At 43.3% G+C, this 19,596-nt stretch overlaps 1 protein-coding gene across 1 annotated transcript; it reads right to left on the reverse strand.

Annotated features, from left to right (window-relative positions):
• Positions 1-1,913: 1,913 nt before the first annotated feature.
• Positions 1,914-3,236, reverse strand: LOC120998494. Its single transcript, XM_040429146.1, has one exon. The coding sequence runs from the start codon at positions 2,934-2,936 to the stop codon at positions 2,136-2,138; it is 801 nt and encodes a 266-aa protein (XP_040285080.1). The 5' UTR covers positions 2,937-3,236; the 3' UTR covers positions 1,914-2,135.
• Positions 3,237-19,596: the final 16,360 nt, after the last annotated feature.

Below are 19,596 nucleotides of genomic sequence, written 5' to 3' on the forward strand. Positions count from 1 at the left end.
AAGATGGAAGCCCTTGCAGTACGCAGCCCTGCAGGGTAAGCGAATGTGAGGTCACAGGGTTAGTTAACAAACCGAGGGTTGCTCTTGGTACTCACAGTTTTTATATACCCTGGGCAGGCGTACAGCAGTGATGGAGAGGTTGGCACATGGATCCTCTGGGGCACTCTCTGTGTATAGGGACCAGGCCAGGTGGTAGGTGAGGTGCCCTGGGTGTTGTAGGTTTAGTGTGCCTGTGGCAAGATCCCTTAAAGTTTGTGATGCCATTGCCGGTAACGGTGGCACACCGATTTATTGTAGGAAGAATTGAGGTACACACAGTTGCAGTGAACCAGAACTTCTTTTTACTGAACAGTTCAACTATATACAGTCCTCAGTTAGTTCCATAAGTAATATGTTGAATACAGGCAGGCTTTATACAAATGGCAGTCAAAGTCTTTGCAAGATACTCAGAGGGAAAAACACTTACAGATCAGGCTGCACTTTTCTCAGTTCCTGTCTGGCTTTCACCAAGGCCCGTATGCCCTATTTCTGGCTTTATCCTTGGGTAGGGAATACTTCCTCTGGTATATATCTTCTTGCTGTAAATATCATTCTGCCCTTCAGCTTTCTATTTGGCTGGATGAAAGTGGCTCTGCACTGTACTTTTAAAGGTGCTAATTATCCTCAGGAGGCAACTTCTTCCCCTGGTGGCAAGCTAGGAGCCTGGGCTATCTAGCTGCATGTCAGAAGCTGCTCCTCAGCTCCTGCCTGGCTGAAGTGACTCTTGGCTTCTGACCACACACCTCCTCTCTGGACTAGACCTGTCTATATATACTAGGGGGTTCACTAGCTCCCTCTACTGCCTAGGAGGAGGAACTACACCCCTAACAGGCCTGGTACACAGGAGAATATAGGAAACCAGGGCCGATCCTAGGGTCACAGGCGCCTGGGTGCAGAAATATTTCTGGCGCCCCCACATGGGCGTGGTTATCTTACTAACTCCTCCCCTTTACAATGTTTCTATGGCAACAACTTCAGCCCCCAACTTCAGCCCCACCAATTTGCTTTGACAATAACTTAGTCAACGGCTTTGACAAGTCAAAATAAATGTTTTATTTATTGACAAATCTGTGTCAAGTGCATGTAAATCAAATAGTGCAAATAGTACAAATAGTGTACTTGGACTATAAATATGAACTGAACAATATAACATTTTTGAACAGAAAATGAGGTAGCAGAAAATCTATAATAACAGATGCAAAATATGCAAGATAGATTGATTCTGTACTTTTTACATTTTCAATAAATACAATAACTAAAGTGCAAATAACAGATTCATGCATACAATCAAGTGCAAATATCAATTAAATAAAGTTAAATAAACTTAAAGTGGCTTGCTTCCCGGCCTCCTTCTTAGCAACCAGCTATATACAGTGTGTTTAAAGAGGAAAAAAAACACAAAATGCATAAAAACTGCATGCAAAAAGGAGGGTTTAAAAACACAAAAAGCACTGCAAAACATGCCTGAAAAACGCATCAAGGCAGCACAGCAGCCTAGATGTAAATCTAGTCTTAGAGTGCTCTGATTAACCCCAAATAAAGTTCAGCACTTCTAGTAGGTCTTTCCTAACATTTTCTTAGTCGCATCCTAGAACAAAATCCATGGTCCGCAGAGAGCTTTCAAAGCATCAGATGGATCTCATTGTTAGAAGGTATCAGTCAGGAGAAGGGTACAAAAGAATTTCCAAGGCATTAGATACACCATGGAACACAGTGAAGACAGTCATCATCAAGTGGAGAAAATATGTCACAACAGTGACATCACCAAGTACTGGACATCCCTCCAAAATTTATGAAAAGATGAGAAGAAACTAGTCAGGGAGGCTGCCAAGAGGCCTACAGCAACATTAAAGGAGCTGCAGGAATATATGGCAAGTGCTGGCTGTAAGGTGGTACATGTGACAACAATCTCCAGTATTCTTCAAATGCCTGGGCTATGGGGTAGAGTGGCACGCCTTTTCTTAAGAAAAACATCCAAGCCCAACTAAATATTGAAAACACACATCTGCAGTCTCCCAAAAAATGTTGGTACATTATCTTCTAGTTGTGAGACACTAGGAAAGGATGCATGCAGTGTGTACACATTGATTATTTAATCAAACAAAACGAACTCTTCGAGCCTTGGCAACAGCAAAATTTCTAATCACATCATCTATATCCAAGTCTTCGCAGAAGGATTTTTCAATGGATATAATGGATAAGTTGGTAAGTCTTGCCTGGGACATCGTGGAACGGAGATAATTTTTTATCAGCTTTAGTTTGGAAAATGAACGTTCCCCAGCAGCTACACTTACAGGAAGTGTCATCAATATTCTCAGTGAAACAGAAAGGTTTGGGAATGTGTTGGTCAAGTTATTCTCCACTAGATACTGCAAGATGTTGGTGACTGTCATCTCCTGGGTTAGAAAAGGTCGAATGGTGTCCAGTTCATCACAAAGATCTATTCCATTAATGTCAGAGTGGGATAACTGGCTGTCAGTTAATTTGTTTTGCAGATCCATGGAACACTTCAATATATCCTTTTTGTCCATCCCAAGTTTTGGGATTTCATATAAAAATGCAAATGTGTCACAGTGGCTCTGAAGTAATGTGAATCTCTCATTTATGGACTGGATGGATGTGTCCAAAACGGCAAAGAAAAAATTCACTTTAAAATATTGTGTAGGGTCTGCAAGAGACTCATCTTCATGTTCATAGTCAAAAATCTTCTTTTTCCGTCGAGGTCTAATTGTAAATGCATCAGGAAATTTTGCTTCACAATCAAGCTTTTCAGCTATTCCTTTGGCATCAGCTAGCGCATTCTCAAAGCCTTCATCAGACCTGTATTCCACCAAGTGCTTGATCAACTTCTCCAGTTCCTGTACACAGCCTGATAGGTTTGATGTTGTTTGCTGCATTATTTTGCTGATCACATTCACCTTTGATAATAATTCATACCAAATGACAATGGAACAGATGAATTTGAATGATTTTATTTTCGTTGCCAAGGATTGAGCTTGATGTTTAGTGTTAATGTCCCTGTTGTCATCATCTGAGATGTCATACAGTGCATCAAATACCTCAGGTAGGAAATATCGCAAGGGTTTAATTGCTGCAACTCTGCTTTCCCATCTGGTTTCGGAGAGTGGTTTTAAAGTTAGATTTGTAACGTGCTCCTTGAGTACTTGCCACCGTTGGGTGGATGAGGCAAAGAACACATAAAGTTCTTGAACGATGCCAAAGAAATCTATTGTCAGGAATTAAATCTTTGCAGCGTCATTCACCACCAAGTTGAGAGTATGTGCACTGCATGGCACAAAAAAGGCTCTTGGATTGATATTGAGTATTCTTTGCTGCAAACTATTATGTTTTCCTTTCATGTTTGCGCCATTGTCATAGCCTTGGCCACGCATATTCTCAATTGCAATGTGATTGTTCTTTAGGTAGGCCAGTAAAAAGGATGTCAGTCCTTCAGATGTTGTATTGTTTACTGGACAAAAATCAAGGAAGTGTTCTCGAACTTCAATTTTTTTTGCACTTTGATCTAGAACAACAAATCGGACGACAATACTAATCTGCTCAGTGTGGCTCATATCAGGAGTACAATCCAGGATAATGGAGAAATATTTGGACTCATTTAGGCTTCGTATAAATTTTTCTCTTATTTTTGTGCCAACTATGGCAATTATCTCATTCTGAATCTTGTAACCGAGATAATGTGGCATTTGTGAATGCTGTGAAATGGAGCACTGAATTCTCTGAATATGTTCAGATATGATGGGATCAAATTTCCCTATCATTTCAACCAATTTCAGGAAGTTACCATTATTGTTTTGAAACAAACGGGCATCACAGCCACGAAGCGCCAGATTTTGTCCTGCTAAATATTGGATAATGTAGATTATTCGCTGTATGACAGAATACCAGCGTTTCTCTTCTTGTTTAATGATCTTTTGATTGATATGATCAATGGTTGTTCCCTTTTCCAGAGCTCTTGAAAGATCCATCCATTTCTTATAATTTGTGATATGGATTGTGGTTTTTTCATGTCGGCTTAAATGTCTTGTCAGATGCTGCCAATCATTAAAGCCTTGTTTTGAGGCCAAAGCCATATTGTCACTGTTGAATATCCGGCAAGCAAAACACTGGACCGAATTATTAGCTGTAGAATAGATCAACCAATTTCTTGGTATCTTCTCTCCATTATCCAGTACTCTTTGGTAGTAGGAGATAGAAAAGCTCCTGTTGGTATCATCTTTTGGAAAAGTAAAAGCCTTTTCTTGAACAGGACCAATTTTTATCAAAGTTATTCTGTGTTGGTCATCTATATTTTCAGGCCAGAAAGCAGGATCACTTGAGATTCCATGTGATGCTGTTGATGGCTCTTCAAGTTCCATTTCAGTTTCATCATCCATAAGTACAATAGACTCAGTGTCTGACTCAGAGGAAACATCAGATATATCTTCCTCTTCAATGTCAAAATGCATCTCTGCTGCTGAAACAATGTAACCTGAAGTTACATCTCCAGTTGTTATTGGCTCAGTACAACACTCGGGATCCACGGGTACCAGATCATCATCACATTCTGATTCTTCCAATTGTTTATTTTTTTCTCCTTCTCCCCTATGTGAAATGTCTATGACACTGGACCTTAACTCTTTGCTTGATGTTGATGCATCAGTGCAAAGGGAATCTTGACCACTGCTTAATGAAGACTGTGGCTGTAAGAAGCTTGTAATAGAAGAAGTAATTTTTTTCAAAGCTTCTTCCTTTCTTTTTCGGCGTTGCTTGTATTGACATCCTGATAACTTTGTTTTTTTGCTAGACATCTAAGGGGAAAAGCAAATGTATACTACACTGATCAGCCACAACATTAAAACCACTGACAGGTGAAGTGAATAGCATTGATTATATTATTACAATGACACATGTCAAGGGGTGGGATATATTAGGCAACTACAATGGGGTCTAATGGATCCTGGAGGGGGGGCTCTCTAACAGAGGCCCTCTTTGTGACCTGAATTTTGATGGGCACAGTGGCTGCATTTTGACGGGCACAGTGGCTGCGTTTGGATGGGCACAGTGGCTGCGTTTGGACGGGCACAGTGGCTGCGTTTGGACGGGCACAGTGGCTGCGTTTGGACGGGCACAGTGGCTGCGTTTGACGGGCACAGTGGCTGCGTTTGACGGGAACAGTGGCTGCGTTTGGACGGGCACAGTGGCTGCGTTTGACAGGCACAGCACAGTGGCTGTGTTTTTATGGCCACAGTATGTGTTTTGATGGGCACAATAGCTGCATTTTGATGGGCACAGTAGCTGCATTTTGATGGGCACACGCACAGTGGCTGCATGTTGATGGGCACAGTGGCTGCAGTTTGATGGGCACAATGGTTGCATTTAATGGCACACAGTAACAGTATTACTTACACACAGGGTGCAGCCAGGGAAGCCAGCCAGGTCAGGTGCAGTCAGCACCCACTTCGCAAGGCACTGCAGCAGCCAGCAGGCAGATGATCAGATCGATGGCACGCCACTCAGTCTGTCTAGCCAGACCAGGCAGAAGGCATTCAAGGCACTGGGCAGGCTCAATCAGCTCAGCTGAATCAGGCAGCAGCAGCTTTAAAATGCTCCGCTGTCCGCTCGCTCCAGTCCCTCCTCTGCCTCCTAGCTACCACGCTGTCTGAAGATGGCAGAGGTGGGTGGAGCCGAGCGGAGCTATATGATCTCCAGCCGCAGAGGCGGCGCGCCGCGGGCTCTGACGTCACGTCGTCACTGACATCCCGCTCGGCTCGCAGATTCCTCGGCGAATCGGCGGCTCGGCTGCTCGGCTTAAAAAAAAAAAAAAGTCCAAAAAAAAAAAGTCCCGGTGGCTCGCTCGGCGCCTTTCGGGTGACAGCGCTGCACCCCGTGTAGGATCGGCCCTGTAGGAAACTACACATTACAATACAATATAAAATACCATGACCATGTTCCACAGGAGGTGGAGAACAACGTGACCCAATTGACCCTTGTGTAGTGCCCACCCTTACGTAGTGGGACACTACACCCTTATTATTCCAGTTTCATGCTGAGAAGCAGTTATAGATCAAAGCTAAGCTTGTGGATGTGCGATCTAATTCTCCTTTCTCTTTTTTGAATCTTTATTATTCCAGTGCCCAGCATGCCAACCATTGCCAGCCAAACTGCACCCCTTGGGGAGGGGGGGGGGCAGGTCTTAATGATGACCATCCTCATCTTTTGCTGTCTTTACTTCTTCCAAATCATCCTTAAAAGTCTCCATGTCCTAGAAAAGTCAGCAAGATGCAGAGAGAGGAGGATTGATTATTGATATTAGATGATGCAGAAGAAGGGCTCCCACCTGTAGGGCAAGAGAGCGCTGGGGTTGGAGAAGTGTGTATGCCAGAGCTAATTAATATTCTGTGTTTACTGTTAAATGACCTGCAGGAGATTGCAGGCCAGAACAGCAATAATATGCATATTGTGCCCCCAACCTAACCAGCCAAACACCATACTAGCAACCAGTGGTGCACTGACAGGGGGGGTCCAACGAGTCTGGACCCCCCCCCCCAGAACCATTCATATTTTTTTTTTAATCCCTCAGTGCCGCACCGCCAATCGCCACAGGCGGCGTGGCCCTGGTTCTAATTGCGGGTGGTGGTGGGGAGGCAGTAGGAGATGAGTGCTTCCATTGTGGAAGCGCTCATCTCCATATTAATCTGTATCGCCGTCCTCAGGACAGCGATACAGATGGCTGTGCTGCGGCAGAGCAGGGGAGGGAGAGGCATCTCCCTTTCCCGTTCTTCAGATAGGCTGCAGGCACTAGTGCCTGCAGCCTATCAGAGGCCGGCTCAGGCGGCGCGATGATGTCATTATCATCAAGCAGCCTGAGCCAAGCAGCACACAGCGGGGGACACAGGCCAGAAGAGGCCTGCATCGCATCGCTGCTAGCCTCATGAAGGTAAGTATTAGTGTTTTGTTTTTTATAGATGGCACATTATAGGGGGCACCTGGTGACACTAGGGCATTTCTTTTGGAGGGGGGGCATTATGGGGGCATCTGGGGGCATTTTATTTCTGGCCCATTTTGGGGGGGCATTTTATTTCTGGCCCATTTTGGGGGGGCATTTATTTCTGGCCCATTTTGGGGGTATCTGGGGGCATTTTTTTACTGCCCGATTTTGGGGGAGCACTATGGGGCATCTGGTGGCACTATAGGGGCATTATTTGGGGGCTCTATGGGGGAGTGGAGAACTATGGGGGCATCTGAGGGCTCTAAAGGGGCTGTTTTATTGGCATATTATGGGGGGCACTATGGCATCTGGTGGCACTAAGGGGGCATTTTTTACTGGCACATTATGGGGGGCACTATAGGGAGAGCGGCACTATGGGGCATCTGGTGGCACTATAGGGGCATTATTTGGGGGCACTATGGATTTTTTTTTACTGCCACATTATAGGGGGCACTATGGCATCTGGCACTAAGGGGGAACTTTTTACTGGCACATGGGAGGCACTATAGGGGAGAGCAGCACTACGGGGCATCTGGTGGTACTAAGAAGGGGCGTTTTTAACTGGCACTTTATGGGGGCACTATGGGGACATCTGGTGGCACTAAGAAGGGGCATTTTTAACTGGCACTTTATGGGGGCACTATGGGGGCATCTGGTGGCACTAAGAAGGGGCATTTTTAACTGGCACATTATGGGGACACTATGGGAGAGAGAGAACTATGGGGGCATCTGGTGGCACTAAGAAGGGGCATTTTTAACTGGAACTTTATGGGGGCATCTGGTGGTACTAAAAAGGGGCATTTTTAACTGGCACATTATGGGGACACTATGGGAGAGAGAGAACTATGGGGGCATCTGGTGGCACTAAGAAGGGGGATTATTTACTGGCATATTATGGGGCATCTGGTGGCACTAAGAAGGGGGATTTTTTACTGGCATATTATGGGGGCATTTGGTAGCACTAAGAAGGGGGATTTTTTTACGGACACATTATGAAGGGCACTACGAAGGGGCATTTTTTTACTGGCATATTATGGGGGGCACTATGGGGAAGAGGGAGAGGAGCACAATGGAGGCACGTGCTGGGGGCACTGAGATGGGGTATTTTATACAGGCAAATTATCGGGGCACTATGGGGAAGAGGGAGAGGAGCACTATAGGGGAATTTACTAGGGCACTATATAGGGGTATTTTATACTGGCATACATTATGGGTACATTATCTCAACTGCGGGCACTAAGCGGGGGTATTTCTTGTACTTTCATATTATAAGGAGAAATATTACTACTAGGAGGCATTATGGTGAGCTTTACTACTACTGGGGGCTATGGGGAACATGATTACTAGTATAGGCACAATGGGGGCATTATTACTACTAAGTGTGCTTTGCCAGAGAATTATTTCTATTGGTGGGAATTTGGGGAGCACTGTAACTTTGGTGGGTGTCCTGGCTCAGTATCAGCTTAGCACAATTGTTTTTGGGGACATTTTGTTTATACTATTAGTGTCCGGGATACCATTTACTGGGCACAGTTATTTTTTTTAGAGCACTGTGTGTCAATAATTGTTGAAGGGGGCACTTTCTGTGTAGTACTAATATTTTTCAGGGGACAGTTTCTGCAGTATAGTATTGGGGAGCACAGCTGGCACAGTATTGGGGGTGGCAGGATGGGGTGTTCAGAAGATGTGAAGATACTGCAAAAGTGATAAACTAATATCTGTCAATCTCTGCAGAGACAGGGGATGGCTGAAAAATCATCATGGCGGTCTGGTCTGAATGGAGAAGACAAGGAAAGAGAATGTCTACATCAAAGGTGACATCACTGAATGTAACGGGTATTTATCTCACCCAGCATAGGTATATGTAAAATGACACCCCAAAACACATAGCCCAACTTCTCCTGAGTACGGCGATACCAGATGTGTGACACTTTTTGCAGCCTAGGTGGGCAAAGGGACCCAAATTCCAAAGAGCACCTTTAGGATTTCACAGGGCATTTTTTACACATTTTGATTTCAAACTACTTCCCACACATTAGGGCCCCTAAAATGCCAGGGCAGTATAACTACCCCACAAGTGACCCCATTTTGGAAAGAAGACACCCCAAGGTATTTCGGGATGGGCATAGTGAGATCATGGAAGTTTTTTTTTTTTGTCACAAGTTTGTGGAATATGAGACTTTGTATGAAAAAAAAAAAATCATAATTTTCCGCTAACTTGTGACAAAAAATAAAAAGTTCTATGAACTCACTATGCCCATCAGCGAATACCTTAGGGTGTCTACTTTCCGAAATGGGGTTATTTGTGGGGTTTTTCTACTGTCTGGGCATTGTAGAACCTCAGGAAACATGACAGGTGCTCAGAAAGTCAGAGCTGCTTCAAAAAGCAGAAATTCACATTTTTGTACCATAGTTTGTAAACGCTATAACTTTTACCCAAACCATTTTTTTTTTTTTACCCAAACATTTTTTTTTATCAAAGACATGTAGAACAATACATTTAGAGAAAAATTTATATATGGATGTTGTTTTTTTTGAAAAATTTTACAACTGAAAGTGAAAAATTTCGTTAAATTTCGATTAATAACAAAAAAAGTAAAAATGTCAGCAGCAATGAAATACCACCAAATGAAAGCTCTATTAGTGAGAAGAAAAGGAGGTAAAATTCATTTGGGTGGTAAGTTGCATGACCGAGCAATAAACGGTGAAAGTAGTGTAGTGCAGAAGTGTAAAAAGTGGCCTGGTCATTAAGGGTGTTTAAGCTAGGGGAGCTGAGGTGGTTAAAGCTGACCTACACTAGTGAAGAAAAATGGCTGGGTTGTTTTGGAAACCTGGTGTAAAACTGTGTGTATGTGGAGACTAAGGGCCTGCGAGCCTCTATTGGCTGATAAGGGTCATGTGACCGTGTGTATGGCAGTTGGGATATGAAGAGAAAGACCTGCAGGCTTCTATTGACTAATGTAGGTCATGTGATGTGCCATATTTGCATTTTTTTGGGAATATCTCAGGAACGGTACGTGCTAGAGTGCTGTGATGCCCACAAGATTTCTTTCCAGGTAGCAAGGGATGTGTATACCAAGTTTCGTTGAAATCGATGGTTGCATTTTTGAGTGATTGCAGAACATACATACAGTTGTGTTCCAAATTATTCAACCCATAATGCTGTAAAGGGTTTTAGGGAATTTAGTGTACATTTGTAATTGTGTTCAGAATGAAATCTTACAAGGACTTTTTAAAGAACCAAATGCAACTAAAATGACATCAATTGTTTTTGTAATACAGTATTAAATGTTTTTTTTGTGATTTCTTCATTGACACAATTATTCAACCCCTTAAAGACTACCACTCTTAAGAACAGAGGTTCATTCAAGTGTTTTCGATCAGGTATTGAAAACACCTGTGGATGTCAAGGAGCAGCAATCAAGCATAATAAGCACCAATTAGGCAGATTTAAAAGGACTGTGATACTCAGCTCCTTCTAGACATTTACTGGTGTGTTTACAAACATGGTGAAGTCAAGAGAATGGTCCAGGAAGACAAGAGAAGAGGTGATTTCTCTTCACAGGAAGGGCAATGGCTATAAGAAGATTGCAAAGATGTTAAACATACCAAGAGACACCATAGGAAGCATCATTCGCAAATTCAAGGCAAAGGGCACTGTTGAAACGCTACCTGGTCGTGGCAGAAAGAAGATGCTGACTTCGACTGCTGTGCACTACCTGAAGCGCAAAGTGGAGAAAAGTCCCCGTGTGACTGCTGAGGAACTGAAAAAAGATTTGTCAGATGTGGGTACTGAAGTTTCAGCTCAGACAATAAGGCGCACACTGCGTAATGAAGGCCTCTATGCCAGAACTCCCAGGCGCACCCCCTTGCTGTCTCCAAAGAATAAGAAGAGTCGACTGCAGTATGCCAAAAGTCATGTGGACAAACCACAAAAGTTTTGGGATAGTGTTCTGTGGACTGATGAAACAAAATTAGAACTGTTTGGGCCCATGGATCAACGCTATGTTTGGAGGAGGAAGAACAAGGCCTATGAAGAAAAGAACACCTTGCCTACTGTGAAGCATGGCGGGGGGTTAATCATGCTTTGGGGCTGTTTTGCTTCTACAGGTACAGGGAAGCTTCAGCGTGTGCAAGGTACCATGAATTCTCTTCGGTACCAGGAGATATTGGATGAAAATGTGATGCAGTCCGTCACAAACCTGAGGCTTGGGAGACGTTGGACCTTTCAACAGGACAATGATCCCAAGCATACCTCCAAGTCCACTAGAGCATGGTTGCAGATTAAAGGCTGGAACATTTTGAAGTGGCCATCGCAGTCACCAGACTTAAATCCGATTGAGAACCTCTGGTGGGACTTAAAGAAAGCAGTTGCAGCGCGCAAGCCTAAGAATGTGACTGAACTGGAGGCTTTTGCCCATGAAGAAAGGGCGAAGATACCCGTAAATCGCTGCAAGACACTGTTGTCAAGCTATGCTTCACGTTTAAAAGCTGTTATAACTGGAAAAGGATGTTGTACTAAGTACTAAGATTGAATGTCACTTGGGGGTTGAATAAAACTGATAATGATGTGAGCACAGAAAAGACATTTGTGGTTATTTCATTATAAATGTTGTGTTATATTTGTCTGACTTACAAGTGCCTCTTTGATTTAATTGTAAACAAGATGACTGAAATGATCAAAATCAATGTCAAACTGGCCAAAACATTCAATTTCAGTGGGGGTTGAATAATTTTGAAAACAACTGTACATACATACATATATACAGTACATACAGGGAGTGCAGAATTATTAGGCAAATGAGTATTTTGACCACATCATCCTCTTTATGCATGTTGTCTTACTCCAAGCTGTATAGGCTCGAAAGCCTACTACCAATTAAGCATATTAGGTGATGTGCATCTCTGTAATGAGAAGGGGTGTGGTCTAATGACATCAACACCCGATATTAGGTGTGCATAATTATTAGGCAACTTCCTTTCCTTTGGCAAAATGGGTCAAAAGAAGGACTTGACAGGCTCAGAAAAGTCAAAAATAGTGAGATATCTTGCAGAGGGATGCAGCACTCTTAAAATTGCAAAGCTTCTGAAGCGTGATCATCGAACAATCAAGCGTTTCATTCAAAATAGTCAACAGGGTCTCAAGAAGCGTGTGGAAAAACCAAGGCGCAAAATAACTGCCCATGAACTGAGAAAAGTCAAGTGTGCAGCTGCCAAGATGCCACTTGCCACCAGTTTGGCCATATTTCAGAGCTGCAACATCACTGGAGTGCCCAAAAGCAAAAGGTGTGCAATACTCAGAGACATGGCCAAGGTAAGAAAGGCTGAAAGACGACCACCACTGAACAAGACACACAAGCTGAAACGTCAAGACTGGGCCAAGAAATATCTCAAGACTGATTTTTCTAAGGTTTTATGGACTGATGAAATGAGAGTGAGTCTAGATGGGCCAGATGGATGGGCCCGTGGCTGGATTGGTAAAGGGCAGAGAGCTCCAGTCCGACTCAGACGCCAGCAAGGTGGAGGTGGAGTACTGGTTTGGGCTGGTATCATCAAAGATGAGCTTGTGGGGCCTTTTCGGGTTGAGGATGGAGTCAAGCTCAACTCCCAGTCCTACTGCCAGTTTCTGGAAGACACCTTCTTCAAGCAGTGGTACAGGAAGAAGTCTGCATCCTTCAAGAAAAACATGATTTTCATGCAGGACAATGCTCCATCACACGCGTCCAAGTACTCCACAGCGTGGCTGGCAAGAAAGGGTATAAAAGAAGAAAATCTAATGACATGGCCTCCTTGTTCACCTGATCTGAACCCCATTGAGAACCTGTGGTCCATCATCAAATGTGAGATTTACAAGGAGGGAAAACAGTACACCTCTCTGAACAGTGTCTGGGAGGCTGTGGTTGCTGCTGCACGCAATGTTGATGGTGAACAGATCAAAACACTGACAGAATCCATGGATGGCAGGCTTTTGAGTGTCCTTGCAAAGAAAGGTGGCTATATTGGTCACTGATTTGTTTTTGTTTTGTTTTTGAATGTCAGAAATGTATATTTGTGAATGTTGAGATGTTATATTGGTTTCACTGGTAAAAATAAATAATTGAAATGGGTATATATTTGTTTTTTGTTAAGTTGCCTAATAATTATGCACAGTAATAGTCACCTGCACACACAGATATCCCCCTAAAATAGCTAAAACTAAAAACAAACTAAAAACTACTTCCAAAAATATTCAGCTTTGATATTAATGAGTTTTTTGGGTTCATTGAGAACATGGTTGTTGTTCAATAATAAAATTAATCCTCAAAAATACAACTTGCCTAATAATTCTGCACTCCCTGTACATATATACGTCCTTCTTTATATATATATAGATATAGTATATACACACACAAATGTGTGAAAGAGTGAGAACTTTGAAATTACGTACTGGTTTTATATTTTGCAATAATATAATTTTTAATTGTGCCAAATATCCACATCTAATATGTTTTTTCATTGAGGGCTGCAGGCAATCGCTCAACCACAATTTAAAAGTACCCTTCCAGTCTGATCTTCAAATCAGTTTTTAGTTATGACACTGAAAAGGAGTAACATAACTCTGACCTGACGATACAGGAGATCAGGTGACTGTGCAGCACGGGCCTGAGGAGAGTAGAGAGCCAGGACAGGGAGAGTGGCGGCAGGAGATGTAAGTTACTTTATTTTTTTTATAATATGATCTGATGTCTGATATGGGGGTCTGAAGAGTCTAATGAGGGGTCTGGAGGTCGGACTGGGGTCTGGAGAGGTCTAATTGCAGGTCTAGAGAGGTCTAATTGGGGGTCTGGAGAGGTCTGACTGGGAGTCTGGAGGTCTGCCTTGGGGACTGAAGAGGTCTAATGAGGGGTTTAGAGGTCTGACTGTAGGTTTGGAGGTCTAATGGGGGTCTGATTGGGGGTCTGGAGGTCTGGTTGAGGTCTGATATGAGGGTCTGGAGGTCTGATGGGGGGTCTGGAGGTCTGATATGGGGGTTTGGAGGTCTGATATGGGGGTCTAGAGGTCTAATGGGGGTCTTATCTGAGGTCTGATATTAGGTTGGGGTCTGACATGGAGGTCTAATGGGGTCCAATCTAAGGTATAAAACTGGGTCTTATATGGGGTCTGACATAGAGGTCTAAAGGGGTCTGCTTTGAGATGGGGGTCTCATTTAGGGTTTTATATGGGGGTGTGGAAGATGCCCTCAATCGGGGCAGATTACGTTTGCTCTACTGCTCCAAATTAATAGTAACTCAAGGGCTTTACGTGCAAGGAAGAAAAAAACTGACACACACACTGGGGTCAAAGCAAATTCTCATTTATTACAGGAAGTACAGCAGTTTATAAAGTCATCAGAGGGGCATTCCCCCTGAGGCATGTGGCATTGTTACATTGGCAAAAATATGAAAAGAGATAACACTTGGCATCTGCGCATTGTGCATTGTTTTACTAACTGTGGTATGTGAACTATGTAAGTATCTAACTACAGGTGCCATCTTGTAATGGAGTCTTCTCTAACAGCAGAAAAGCATATATGACATAGCAAGGAGGTGTGTCATCTTCGGTAGGATGAAACCTTTGTGCTTTGGAAAGGATTAGGTGTTGTCTAAGAGCTGGAGTATATGGGAGCTTTCTTAGCTGATTCAAAGAATGGAGTCCACAACTCTATCAGTCCCCCCTTGGACCTCATTCTTTCCCTAATAAAAGCCTAGCACATCTGTTCCAATGCTCTGAATCCTCTTCGCCAGCTTCCATGACAACCTATCCTAGTGTATAGCCTCCCATGACACTGGACTTAGCATGGGGAAGTCAGATGTCTGTCCCTATGGTCGATGATCTCCAGGTGGCATCGTAAGCAGGGGGGCTGGGACCAACAGAATTAAGTAGACTTTGTCTCCCATCCTCATGAAATTCTCTCATGATCATCTCCGGGGTAGCCTGAGCTACGGCTTTGAGCAGAAGCCTCCTAATGCAGGGGATGACACAACAGACAATTACTGCAATGATCAATAATACCATGACTATAACCATTCCAATTTGTAACAAGGTCTGTTTCCAATTTTTAATCCAGTTTTCGAACCAATTTTCCCATGAACTATCCACCCCAGAATTTCTCTTTAATTCTTCTGAAAGAGAAGTAGGTCTCTTCAGGGCATTCATGACCTAACCATTTAGTCCTAAGTTATCAGGAATTACAGTACAGCAGGTTTCACCAATCATTTTGCACACACCACCTTTTTCTGCTAGTAGCATGTCCAGGGCCATTCTATTTTGGAATGCCATAACACTAGTGGGCCCCAGCTACTCCACTATACCCTTCAATGCATCTCTGGTGTAATTCACAAATCTCTGCTGATTATAATAGATGTAGTTGATCCAATCAACATTTTTGTTTATAGTAACTATAAGGATTCAAGATTTAAACCCTGCTGCCACTTGACTTCTGGATTTTAGTTCATCTGGGACCCCCTGGGGACTCCTATAACATCTATGTGCACGTGGGAATCAAGGCTGCCTCCTGGGCTTGTGTCCTGCCTTCTCCTTACCATTGTCTCTCCTTGGGCATAACCAAATCCTAACCCAGGATTCCTTATTTTATCAATGGTTTCTCCCAGTCAAGGGGATTAAATACATGGAAGGGCATCAACTCTAGGGTTAAGGCACGTTGCCTGTGCCAGGCAATTGTCAACTTTGTCCTCAGTTTCATATCTGCACACAACCAGATCACATCCCCTAATGCTTGAGTCTGGTTCATCAAATGACTTTGATAGGGTTCACCAGTGGTATTCACCACAGTTCCACAATATCCTTCATGAAACCTCCCTTTTTTTTGCCCTCTATTACAAAACAGGTGTAATTCCCCTTGTATATGGTTATCCCTCCCCAGGTTCGGGGATTTCTCTTAAGATTGGGAACTTCTCTCCCCAAACCTTGCAGCTAAGACTTGTCCTAGTTTGCTAATATAGCTTATATGTTTATACAGCTAGACCTGCCAATGCCAATAGCCTTAATACAGTTCCTATGTTTATGTGTTAAAAACAAAAGCAGAGTTATTTACTGTGACATCATGTTTTGGATGTCATATAACTGTTATATTTTGTGTTCACAGAAGCATAAAAAGATAATATGCCTTTAAGATTAATTTTGTAATGTAAGGTAAGCTCCATGACACAGCAGAAACAACAAAAAATCATAGTGTTAATCTGTTGTTGCTGGGCAGAAGTCTAGACCAATCACAGCCAGCTTCTCACACAGCATGAGTTTTCACCAATCACAGCCAGCCTCACACACAGCCTGTTTGGGAATTCCCCTGGCAGGAGCTGCTGGAATCATCACTCACCAGAGAGAGGAGCTGAACAGACACATAGTTCCAGTTAGAGTCCAGTTTTATGGGAACAAGAGGCCAAAATAGGTATTTAAAACAGTTATATAATGTTCCTCCTGTTAGTATAGTGATTAGAACTGTATACTGAACCAGTTATATGTGTTTTTACTTACAGTTCCACCAAATTGCAAGCTACAAATTGCAAATCCAAATTGCAAGCTACAAATTGCAAGCATACAATTGCAAGCATTCAGATTCCAAATTGCAATCCAAATTGCATACAACCATACCAGATCATACTCAATCAATCTGCAAATAGTCACTGCTAACTGCATACTGCAAGTAGAACTATTAGTAAGACCTCAGATATACCTCTCAGAAAGATCATAAAGTGCTTAAATAACTTAAAGTGAGAGAACAGATACTCAAGAGAGAAATATATCCACCATTTTATGCTGAATGACAAGATTGAACAGTTGAACCACCATCTTATGCATACCACCATTTTGTGATATCTTTTCAACACGTGTTATGTACATGGACTATCTGCTGCGGAGGTGGCAGTGTTATATATGAAGAAAAGTTGAAGTTAATAAAGAAGTTATTTGAAGCATTTGGTGTGCTCTTTAAACCTACTGTTTCCATAGAACAGCGCTAGAGGAATTCCAGAGTAATAGACAGTCTGGTTAGACTAAAAGACAGAGATCAAAATTCTTCTAATGCCACAGCACAAAAGGCACTTCATAGTGCTGCGCCTGCCACACACATACATGCTTGTAAAACATGAATATTGACTGGGACTTAGGTGAAGGGACTCAGTTCCTAAGTGTGGTCTGGCTGTAACACAGGTGATTCACCCAGATCTGTTTACCTGTGATGCCGTGTACTTCATCCATTCCAACCAAAAATTACGGTCAGAAAATCCTGTTTCCACTGCCAATGTCTCCTCTACAGTAAAGAGCGGTCTAGCTACCATACTTTCCCCGTTAACAAGGGGTTGGGCTCTTGTATAGTGATGAGCGGCATAGGCAATATTCCAATTTGCAATATTTTGCGAATATTCGCCATAAATTTGCAAATTCGAGAATTCGTGATCTCCAGTCATTGTTTACGTGATTGCAAAAATCGGCAATGTAATATATTCACAATAAATTTGCGATAAATGTGTGATTAGAATATTCAACACTATTAGCGAATACATATATAGCACTATATTCAAAATAGTCACGAATTCTTGAAGTTGCGATATTTGCGATAAAAATTTGCGATTTGAATATTCGCGCTCAACACTACACTTGTATTGGCAGTGAACTAGGGGTTGGAATTGGGACAGGCCTGTCTGCGATGTCCTTAAGGTGAAACTGTCCCCAGGGCCCATATTTATCAGATGGATATTTCCTCAAAACATACATTCCCAAATCTGTTGGTTGGGGGGATTCTATTGTCAGTATTAATGGATGACAACCCAGGGGCCCCCCTTGATTTGTGGGATATTTTTGACATGTTTTGAGCAGAGTTTTTCCCATATTCTTGGTATTTAAATACATTCTGGTTACAAGAGGTTTTCCCCTTTTATCCTTTCGTGGCAGCCCCTCAGCTGGTTTGCATCCCCAGGTGACTCCTGTATTAGTGAGTACATTGGACCAGGCTGCACAGTACTCATTATTGGTCCTGGTAACACATACATAGTATTGCAGGGAAGCAAAATCAAACGTTGAACGGTCATGACATCTGCAATCAGCAACATCACAGAAGTCAAATTCAAAGACCTGTATTGCCTCTGTGGTATTTACCCAGAAGTCCCATGTGTCACTCAAGGCATCTGAGGCCCAGTTTGAACATTGGGCCGTATACGCTCCCACAAGACCCACACCCCTCCAAACAGGAAGTCCAGAAAGGACATCATTCTCAGCAGGCCTCTGGCTGGGGGGCTGGAACCTTCTTGCAGTGTGAAGCATGTGTCCAGGATGTCTTCCCCTCGAGTTTCACAGACGTGGGAGTAGTTAGTAGAACCTGGAATGGGCCATCAAATCTGGGCTCTAGAGTCTTTCTGACATGCCTTTTCACTACGACCAAATCTCCTGGCTGAAGGATATGACTTCCGGGAATCTGTCTGGGATCTGGAAGTGAATGTTTACACAGAGCAGATACAGAGGCAGACAAACAATCATATTGCAAAGCAAGTTCTTTGGGAAAATACTGTCCTAACTTGGGGGCACTCCCAAACAAAATCTCAAAAGGGGACAGCTTTTCCTTCCCCCTAGGGCAGTGGTGGGCAAACTTTTTTGTCAACTGAGCCAAATATCGCCAAAACCACGATTGAAATTTCTTTCGAGAGCCACATTTTTAAAACCTAAAATATTGCGTCAACAGTACCAGTGAGGACTATTAGGGCTCATGCACACGACCATATTGCAGGCCGCATACAGCGGGTCCGCAATACACGGGCATTGGCCGTGTGCAGCCCGCATCAAGGACCCATTCACTTCAATGGGTCCAGGATCCGGGATATGAGTGCTACAGAGTGCTTCCGTGGTGCTTCTGGCTGTGCCTCCGCACCACAAAAAAGGTAGCGCATGCACTACTTTTTTGCGGTGCGGAGGTACAGCCAGAAGCACCACGGAAGCACACTGTAGCACTCATATCCCGCATCCTGTACCCCTTGAAGTGAATGGGTCCATGATGCGGGCTGCACACGGCCGTGTGCAGCCCGCATCATGGACCCATTCACTTCAGCATGCGCTACTTTTTTGCGGTGCGGGCAGTCGGATGCGTATCGCGAACCCCATTCAAGTGAATGGGTCCGCGATCCTCATGCAGCTGCCCCATGGTCTGTGTCCATGCATTGCGGACCGCTATTTGAGGTCCGCAGCACAGGCACGGCGCCCTTACATTCGTGGGCATGAGCCCAGAGTGAGTTTTTACATACTTTTATATGTACTTTCTTTTATTTGGATCTTGATTATTATTTCATTTTATCTTTATCATTTTTTACTTTTATTAAACTTGTCTGCAGATGTGGATGTAATGTGTATGACGCACTTATGGGGGATATCTGTGGATGACGCACTTATGGGGGATACCTGTGGATGACGCACTTATGGGGGATACCTGTGGATGACGCACTTATGGGGGATACCTGTGGATGACGCACTTATGGGGGATACCTGTGGATGACGCACTTATGGGGGATACCTATGGATGACGCACTTATGGGGGATATCTGTGG

This window comes from Bufo bufo, chromosome 4 (genome assembly GCF_905171765.1).
Source record: "Bufo bufo chromosome 4, aBufBuf1.1, whole genome shotgun sequence".
NCBI classification, from domain to species: Eukaryota; Metazoa; Chordata; class Amphibia; order Anura; family Bufonidae; genus Bufo; species Bufo bufo.

Excerpts from the sequence above, each read along its gene's own strand:
- LOC120998494 (XM_040429146.1), bottom strand. The coding sequence starts at position 2,936 with ATGCAGCAAACAACATCAAACCTATCAGGCTGTGTACAGGAACTGGAG.